At 35.6% G+C, this 9,806-nt stretch overlaps 1 protein-coding gene across 6 annotated transcripts in view; it reads left to right on the top strand.

Annotated features, from left to right (window-relative positions):
• LOC127158244 (gastrula zinc finger protein XlCGF57.1) overlaps positions 1-8,891 on the top strand; it is a 16,632-nt gene extending 7,741 nt beyond the window's left edge. For 2 of the 6 annotated variants that reach the window (XM_051101395.1, XM_051101393.1), the window contains exons 2-5: positions 2,225-2,295; positions 2,595-2,674; positions 4,659-4,821; positions 6,976-8,891. In XM_051101395.1, the coding sequence (XP_050957352.1) occupies positions 4,767-4,821; positions 6,976-8,591 (1,671 nt within the window). In that variant the 5' untranslated portion in view covers positions 2,225-2,295; positions 2,595-2,674; positions 4,659-4,766 and the 3' untranslated portion in view covers positions 8,592-8,891. Of the gene's footprint in view, positions 1-765; positions 2,296-2,594; positions 2,675-4,658; positions 4,822-6,975 lie in introns of those variants that run through there. The other 4 variants (XM_051101397.1, XM_051101396.1, XM_051101398.1 and 1 more) reach the window with 3 other exon arrangements.
• Positions 8,892-9,806: the final 915 nt, after the last annotated feature.

Here is a 9,806-nt window from a genome sequence, read left to right on the forward strand (position 1 = left end):
AAAATTTGGGAATCTGAAGGTGCAAACAAACAAATAAATAAATAAAAATACTGAGAAAATAAGCCTTTAAAGTTGTCCAAATGAAGCTCTTAGCGATGCATATTACTAAATGAAAGTTTTGATATATTTACGTTAAGAACTTACAAAATATCTTAATGGAAAAAGATCTTTATTTAATAATCAGTCATTTTGACTCATACAATATATTGTTGGATATTGCTACAAATATACCCATGCTACCTTATGACTGGTTTTGTGGTCCAGAGTCAAAAATGTTTAGAAATAAAAATACATAAAATAAAAAACTACAATTCACCAAAACATATTCTTTCTTTTTTTCCCCTCTCTTTCTTGTTGAAAGGGTTATAGTACATTTATAGTGACCAGACTGACTTACTACAGGTGAGATCTCCTTTACTGTATGTACAGTACACAAGTATATATATATATATATATATATATATTTTTTTAAAAGATTACAGTAATTGTTTTTGTTTCATGTTCCAAGATACAAGACTGACATACTGCAGATGACATTTTGCTAATACCTCCATTTATATGGAGTACACCAGGTGTGCTCAACCCTGGTCCTGGAGATCAACTTTCCTGCAGAGTTCAGCTCCAACCCTGACCAAATACACCTGAACCAACTAATTAGAATCTCATTGAGCACTTGATAATTACAAACAGGTGTGTTTGATTAGGGTTGGAACTAAACTCTGCAGGAAAGTTGATCTGCAGGAACAGGGTTGGGCAGCCCTGGAGTATACAGTTTAAAAAAAAAATAAAAAATACTGTAAGTCTAATTTTTCAAAGATCCCAAAGGCTAAAGCAGAAAATGCTTGTGTACTGTCTGCACAGTAAAGAAGTCTCACCTGTAGTGAATAATTAAAAAGTAATGCAAGTAGGGATGCTCATTTCGCTTAAGTTTCCTGAATGACAACCGTTGCTTGTACGTGAACCGTTAACTGATAAAACTAGAATAATAAATTAGAATTAAATAAAAAATAGAGTCTGTGATGACACAAAAAACAGAAACAAATATTTTATTTTAAAGTGCAAACAGGGCAGCAACAAAACCTGGATTCATACATCCTTAAATTATCACACAGCAGCAGTGCTTCTGAGAACAGAGAAAATCTAGATAGACTGGAAGCGCTGCCTGCTAAACTGTTAGACCCGCGGCAAAAAAACCATCACAAAAATCCTGTCAATTTGCGGTTTGGGACTTTTCATCCAGTAGTCTTATGTTTCTATCCACAGCATGTTTTTGCAGCATTGAGCAAAAGCCAATCACAGACATACTTGTTGATTTCATTAACACATTGGCCAATCAGAGGCACTCAAGTTACAATCCTGTCACCACCCAAAATTCCGGTGTTCAGTTCTGCTGAGTTCTACAAGTTTCTCACTCGTCAAAACAAGTGTAGACATGACGTAAATAAGAGATCAATTGCGCAGTTAACTACATCAGTTAACTTAGTGAAGGTTGTTAGATTTTGCTGTATTTGAGCAGTGGTTTGGGTGGCTCACCAATGTATTAGATTTTCCTAATACGTAAAATAAGTAAGCTTGACCAGAGTTCTTGTGGGGAGAAGAATTTATTGAAGGTAGAAGTGTAGCAGGTCTTCAACAGCGATGTTAGCTTGTCGGTCTTTAAGAATCTTAACCCGTTTAAGGATCCTAAGCTTCTTCCTACTTCTTTCAAAGTTCTCCATAGCTTCTGCATAGCTTCTCTATAAGACACTGAGGATGTGATTTTGGTCACGTTTGTTCTGCTGGTTTCATCAGTCAGTGGGATTTCAGAAGCTTCAAAACCATCATCAAATAATGTCATGAACCTTCTGAAACTCCGGCTCCAATGAATGATGTTGTATGGACAGAAACCAGCAGGACACACTTGACCAAAATCACCTTATGTGTTCAGAAAAAAACAAAAAATAGGCACAAATATTGGACAGTGTGGAGGCGAGTAAATAATGACTGAATTTATGTTTGGATGAACTAACCATTTAAACCCCCAAACAGAAATTGTATGACATGTAAGCAAGCATTTTCATTATAGTAGTACCTTGAAGAAATAAACTGTAAGAAATGGGCAGCTTTATTGTGTGTTTGTGCCCAAGACAAAAAATAAAAATAAAAAATGTACAAAAATAACATTTACATTTATGCATTTGGCAAATGTTTTCATGCAAAGTGACTTACAGTGCTCTTATTACAGGGAGCCAAGCAAAGACAGGTGAAGGTGGGCACGGTGGTCAGGATAAAGCTGCAGAATTAGCACAGCAGGATGTGGGTTCACCGCCTGTAAATACATCATTGTCAGAACAATATGTTTGAAAAAAAAAATTGTTTCATCTGTTATTATCATGGTTACTTTTATTTATTCTTTTACTCATTGATCAATTTATTTATTCATGTTTTCTGTTGTTGTCAGTAAATAAAAAATGTTTTACTACAAAATATAATTAATTGGTCATTTATCATTATTATTGTTCATAAGTGTTGGGGTGGGCTAGAGGTAATCTTAATGTCAAAGTAGTAACACTTACATTTTTAAGTGTAAAATCAACTTCTTGTCTTCTCCAAAGATGAGATCTTCAAGCAGTTTATCGACATCTCCTTTGTGCAGATATTGCAAACATTGCAAACATGGATGAAAACATGCTAGGTAGGGTTGTCGTGTTACTGATGTCAATGATGTGTTTGCGCACCTGTCACTCTTATAAGCAGAACTTATAATTACATACAAGCTCAGGGAAAGATGGTAGTATATTTAACAAGGAACAATCATAATGACAAAAAACAGAAAACGACTATAATGGGTTTGCTTGCATCATAGTATGAGTTTATAAACAGAAAAAAATGCTGAAATATCTTTTAATAATCATAATATTCATAAAATCATGTGCATTAAAGTTGTTTATTTTTGTTATTTATAAGCCTCAGGGATGAAACGAGAGAGAAATTCAACAAGAAAAAGGAAAACAGGAGATTTAAGACAGTTTTGCATGTAAATGAACAAGATTTTGCATATTAAATAAATTAATAACATTCAAGAGATAACAAAGAAATATCTTAAACGGTGGTCATATTAGAGTTAATAAAAAAAAAAAAACTTAAATCAACCCAAAATGTATTAGTTATACTACAGTCACAATAAAAGGGCAGCTGTTTCTTCAACAAGACCACAAAATGAGCTTATTTCATTAAGATCAACTTTACACATAGCTGCCTTTAGACGTTGTGTTTTTTTTTTCTTTTTTTTTTTGCTATATGTCAGAAATGACAAGGAGGCAGCTTCCCACAATACAGTTAAGTCAACTGAGAGTGTTGGATTGTTTCCCCCCCTGATGGGCATGTCACTCTGTCGCTATTAAGTCCCCACTTATTGATTATGACACATTGATTTATGAGAGGCAGCCACTGTCTTTATGAATGGCAATAAACTCCTTGTTTATTGAACTGTTGTATTAAATTATCTCGTTTACAAACTCCCTATAAAATCATTAAAAACTGTCATTCATTATAATTAGCAAAGCTCTGTACACTGCACAATCAATCTCTTATTTACACTTTCTTTACACTGTTTATGAAAGAATTGGTGAGAAATGTCTGTGATTCATTACTCAACATTGCAAAAAACACATAGAAAGTTTGGAAGCTCCCCTCAGCGCAAACACAAATATGTGTATCGCACTGCTGCTCCTAAATATTTTTTCATAGTTGCACGCAGTAGTTTTCAGTCACAATTGCGACACAGTAGAGCCCTAAGCAATCATACACATAATCTGTCTTTTAATGCACAGTCACAGTTAATGAGTTCTGATGCAGGCAATAAATTATTGCACGGTCAAATCAGTGAACCATATTCAAGTCAAGTCAAGTCACCTTTATTTATATACCACCTTTAACAATACAGAATTGTGACAAGGCGGCTGTACAGTATTAAATAGGAAACAGTACATCAACAATGCCAAAGGCAACAGTAAACACTCACTTTTTAGGTAAAGGTAGTTAATCAAAAACAATAAAATAAAATGCAATATTGTGTTAAGAGAAAGTGTCCCCAACTAAGCAAGCCAGAGGCGACAGCGGCAAGGAACCAAAACTCCATCGGTGACAAAGGTCTGTAGGCACTGTCTGTAGGCAAATTTAGCCACAATTATGCTAGCAACAGTTAAAAAACATGTATGCCATTAAAACAGTGACTGCTGACAGACACTGTGCTGTGTTATCACAGGAACATGCTGAAGATAATGAGGAAATTGCTATGTGCATTCTAAGTATATACATAATGGCGCACACGTGTCCTGCTCACGCTAAAGTCTCCATTCCAAGGGCTCTGTCTGCCCTTCGAAGGGAATAAGTAGGACATAAGGATGATCACTTCCATTTGGAATTTGTCCCATGAACCATTCAGTACAAAAACACATACTGTTACACCCCACTGCAAACCATTATGTGGACCGAATAAATGGGAGTCAAACTTTGTTCTCTAACATAGAATATTTAAATATGTATTTATTTATTATTTGGCTGTAGGTTAATGCATTTTTAACATCATCTGTGTTGACATGAAGAGGTTCGCTTGGTTATAACACTCAATTTGATGATGAAAGCATTGAACTGATAACTGATTAATTTTTTTACAGCAATTCACCTACAGTTCAGCGTTTTCAAAGCGGTTTACCAATGAATGCTGGAATGTTCCCAATAGCCTGAAAGTGAAGAAGATAAAGTTTGAGAGAAAAACTGAAAACATGAATGATCCAGAGTACTGCGGAATAAAACAGGAAGATATTGAACAACAAATAGGTTGGTGTTTGTTCTTAATTCTTTAATAAGGTTCTAAAACTTAAAGATGGAAAAAAATGTTCCAAAATCAATTATTGGTCAAGAACAAAATATATAACCAATCAGTGTTCAAAACTGTCTCCTTACCTTTGCCTGATTCACAACATCACAACAGACACTACAAGTAAAATGACTTGACACAATGTCTTGTTTCCTGAAAAAAATATCCAAATTGTGTTAGTTTTTGTTTAAAACAGGCAAAAAATCTTGTTTATCCTTTGATTTAAGATTGTTTTTCTTGCCCCATTGGCAGATATGTTTGCTGTTTGCTGTGTTGTGTCTACTGACATACCCCAGCAAAAGATAGAAATAAGTGACTTAAGCACATATTTTAGCTAGTGAAAATAGTGTTCTACTAATTATGACCAGACAGCGCACACAGTGTTCAACTGATAAAGATCAACATTGCAGGCCGACAGTATACTCTGCAGATTTGGCTTTAATTGACTGTAGGTCTTTGTCTTCTGTGTTCTCAAATTACCTGGAAAGTCTTTGTGTTCTCAAAAGAACATCCTAGGAACTAAAAAAAATCATTCAAAGTGATTCACAAACCAATTCAGAGCATTTTGCTGGCTAGTTTGTTTAAGGGCTTGAACAGAATCGACTCAAAAGAATGATTCGTATGTGAATGGGGCATCACTCAGCCCCCAGATAAAAGAGACAGTGTGCTTGGAATAAACTATGTGTTTCATAGCTTTCATAGTTTATAATTAACAATGTTAAACATTTTACATATAGGGCATTTTAAAATATAGTTAATAAAATATACAGTTAAGTAGTTCTCATTACCACAATGCTCAATTTGTGCAATCTGCATTACAGTCATTGGCAAAAATATCGGCACCCTTGCAAATCTGTCAGACAATGCAACACTTCTCTTAGAAAATTGTTCCAATTGCAAATGTTTTAGTATTCACATGCTTATTGTTTTTGTTTGCACTGCAAAAACACAACAACAAAAAAACAGAGAAGAAAAGTCAAACTTGATCAGATTTCACACAAAACTTAATAATGGACTTCAAAAAATGATTGGCACCTTGTCAAAATTGTAAGAAATAATTACTTTTCAAGCATGTGATGCTCTGTAATTTGTATTTAGACAAAGCTGTGGCAAGTAACAGGTGTGGGCAATATAGTAATCACACTTACAACCAGTTAAAATAGAGAAAACTCAGCCTTTGTGTTGTGTGTCACACTGAGCATGGAGAAAAGAAAGAAGTGTAAAGAGTTGTCTGTGGATTTAAGAGAAAAAACTGTGGAAAAACATAGCAGTCTGAAGTCCATCTCTGGAGATCTTAATGTTCCTGTGTCCACTGTGTGCAATATCATCAAGAGGTTTACAGCCCATGGCACTGTATCTAACCTCCCTGGAAATGGACAGAAGAGCAAAATGAATGAAAAATTACAACAAAGGATTGTTCGAATGGTGGATAAAGAACCCTGATTAACATAGTAAATGCAAGCTGATCTGAGACACAATGTGTCAGCTCAAACTCTTTGTCGCCATCTGAATGAAAGTTCACCACTGCTGACACAAAGGCATAAAAAGCAAGACTGGAGTTTGGCAAAACTTATGTGACAAAACCACAGTCCTTCTCGGAGAACGTACTGTGGACAGATGAGACAAAAGTAGAGCTTGTTGGTAAAGGACATTATGGCACTGTTTACAGAAAAAGAAATGAGGCCTTCAAAAAAAAAAAGAACACAGTCCCTACAGTCAAACATGGTGGAGGTTCAAAGATGTTTTGGGGTTGCTTTGCTGCTACTGGCACTGGATGCCTTGACTGTGTGAGGTGAGGTGTGAGGTGTAAGAAACTCATACATGGTTACAAGAAGCCACTGATTTCAGTTAACATGTGAGTACCAAAACATTTGCAACTACAACAATTTTCTGAGAGCATTTCTGGTTGCATTTTTTGACAGAATTGCAAGGGTGCTAATATTTTTGACCATGACTGTATGTCAGAATTCACATGTTGTTTTTCTTTCACATTGCTCTCTTTGATTTTTTTTTTTTTTTTTTTTCATTTATTTCAGTAATGTTTTAGTGATTCACTGAAAATCAAATTCACTGAAAACTTTTGACACATTTGAAACCTTTTACCTTCATTTTAGACCTGATAGCAGAGAACAGGAAGATTAAAGAACTCGTTGAAGCGGGGAAGAAACATCAGGTCAAAACTGAAGAGATATCTTGGAGTTCCTCATTGAAAAATGATAATATATGTTTCACTTGCTCTCACTGTGGAAAGAGTTTCTCATGCAAGCAAGATCTTGGCCTTGACGTAATATTTCTTCAAGGAGGTAAGCCATATGCATGTGATAAGTGTGAGAAGATTTTCAGAATAAAAGGAAATCTTGTTGAACACATGAACATTCACACAGAGAAGCCACACACATGTGATCGATGTGGGAAGAGTTTCCCACAAAAACAAAACCTTGATGAACATAAGAAAATCCACATTCTGCCACTGCCATACGAATGTGATCAATGTGGGAGGAGTTTCCCATATAAAGGAAACCTGGACAAACACATGAGGGTCCACACTGGAGAAAAGCCACACACATGTGATCAATGTGGGAAGAGATTCCCATATAAAGGAAACCTGTATAAACACATGAAGATCCACACTGGAGAAAAGCCACACATGTGTGATCAATGTGGGAAGAGTTTTGCACAAAAAGGAAACCTTAAAGTACACATGAAAATCCACACTGGAGAAAAGCCATACATATGTGATCAGTGCGGGAAGAGTTTCGCACACAAAGGAAACCTTAGTGTACACAAGAAAATCCACACTGGAGAGAAACCATATGCATGTGATCAATGTGGAAAGTGTTTCATAGAAAAAGTGTCCTTTAATGATCATATGAAAATCCACACTGGAGAAAAGCCACACGCTTGTGATCAGTGTGGGAAGAAATTCACACAAGAAAGAAACCTTAAGAGACACATGAATGTCCACACTGGGGAGAGGCTATTCACATGTGATCAGTGTGGGAAGAGATTCACACTTAAAGCTAATCTTAAAGCACACATGAAGATCCACACTGGAGAGAAGCCACACACATGTGATCAATGTGGGAAGAGTTTCATACATAAAACAAGCCTTAACGAACACATGACAATTCACACAGGAGAGAAACCGCACACATGTGATCAATGTGGGAAGAGTTATACACAAAAAGGAGCCCTTAAAGAACACATGAAAATCCACACTGGAGAAAAGCCACACACATGTGATCAATGCGGGAAGAGTTTCAGAAAATCCGCCGTTTTTAAAGTACATCTGCTTACTCATTCTAGAGAAAGGTTATATAGCTGTGATCAATGCGATAAAAAGTTTTTTAGGCCAGATTTCCTGAAAGATCACAGAAGAGTTCATACAAAGGAGAAGCCTTACGTATGTTCTTTGTGTGGAAAGAGTTTTAGTCAGATGGGTACTTTAAAAGTACACCAGAAAAGACACAGTGGTGTGAAGGATCATGTTTGCTCTGAATGTGGTAAGGCTTTTTTTACGGATGGTGCACTGAAAGTGCACAGGGCAGTTCACACTGGAGAAAAACCTTACAAGTGTTCACACTGTGACAAGAGCTTCAAACGCTCTGAATATCTGAGAATACATGAAAGGATCCACACTGGAGAGAAGCCGTATCACTGCCATTCATGTGGGAAGAGTTTTGCTCATTGTTCTGCTTTAACCAGTCATAAAAAAAAAATGCATGTCTGAACTTAGTAGTAGTTCAAGTTCTGAACTGTAAGACTGCATAAAACAATTATATTGATACTTGATTAATCAAAGATTATTAGAACAATTACTGAACTGACTGCTGATTATTTCAGATGAATATTTTTGTATTAGTCATTTTATTGTTTGTTCATTATACAGGTATTATTCATAACAGGTTTTCCCCCAGGCCATATCTTACCTGAACAACACATAACACACTTCAGTACTGTACATCAGTAAAGAGCACATATACACATTCACAGTTCTGTCAATGGACATTTTGCCTTTATTTTGCCAATAAAGCTCTTTCTGATTCTGATTCATTTGTCTTTCTGTGTTTTTTTTAGTTTATATCACTTAGTGATAGGATTAAATTAAGCAAAGTTTAGAGCAAATCAAGGATTTGTTGATATGGGTTTTATTTTAAATGGAGTTAATTTTAAACACAAGATTACCAAATTGGGGATTATATTTCTAACATGCGATTAAAATCTCCAGCTACAATTATTTTTTTCCACCATGATGAATTCACCATGTAATGTTAATATTCCTTATAATCTCTGTCTCTGACATAAGTTGCTTTTGTCGATAAAGGAAATAAACTTGTGAAATGTCAGCCAGTCTTTATAAACTGCTATGTAGAGATACTGTTGATTAAACATCTGATCAAGCAAGCAATGAAAACACTGAGGCAGTGCATGCAGATTTACTACGGGCTGCCAAGACCCGCACAATGCACTTCAATTTTCATTTTAATTTGTAATAAACATCACTCTGAGACCTGACCACACACCCACTGTTTCTGTCTTTGTTCAATCAGCCACATATTGTAACTGTAGGTGCACTATTTTATTTAAAACTCCACACCTGTAAATTAATTCCTAATTGAGATTTAAACCCGACTTTGGAGATATAAGAGCAACATTTATTTATTTATACATTTAATTATTTATTTCACAAAGAGGGACAATGTACATTAATCAACATTCATAAGTGTAAATGTATCCAAATTAGCCTGAAGGTTAGTTCCCTTTCAGTCAGTCACTTTCGACATTATGTCAACTGACATCATGGGGTCTTACTCGGGAGCCCCAATCACCTCTGAGCTTAGAAGAAAAGGCTAATGAGAATTGGCAAGTGGAACTTGCGTGCCAAGCCACTCCCCCATTCATATGGGTATATATTGTAAAATGGCAGTGTACTATACACTATATA

The sequence above is a fragment of the Labeo rohita genome, unplaced genomic scaffold, assembly GCF_022985175.1.
Source record: "Labeo rohita strain BAU-BD-2019 unplaced genomic scaffold, IGBB_LRoh.1.0 scaffold_141, whole genome shotgun sequence".
Taxonomy (NCBI): Eukaryota; Metazoa; Chordata; class Actinopteri; order Cypriniformes; family Cyprinidae; genus Labeo; species Labeo rohita.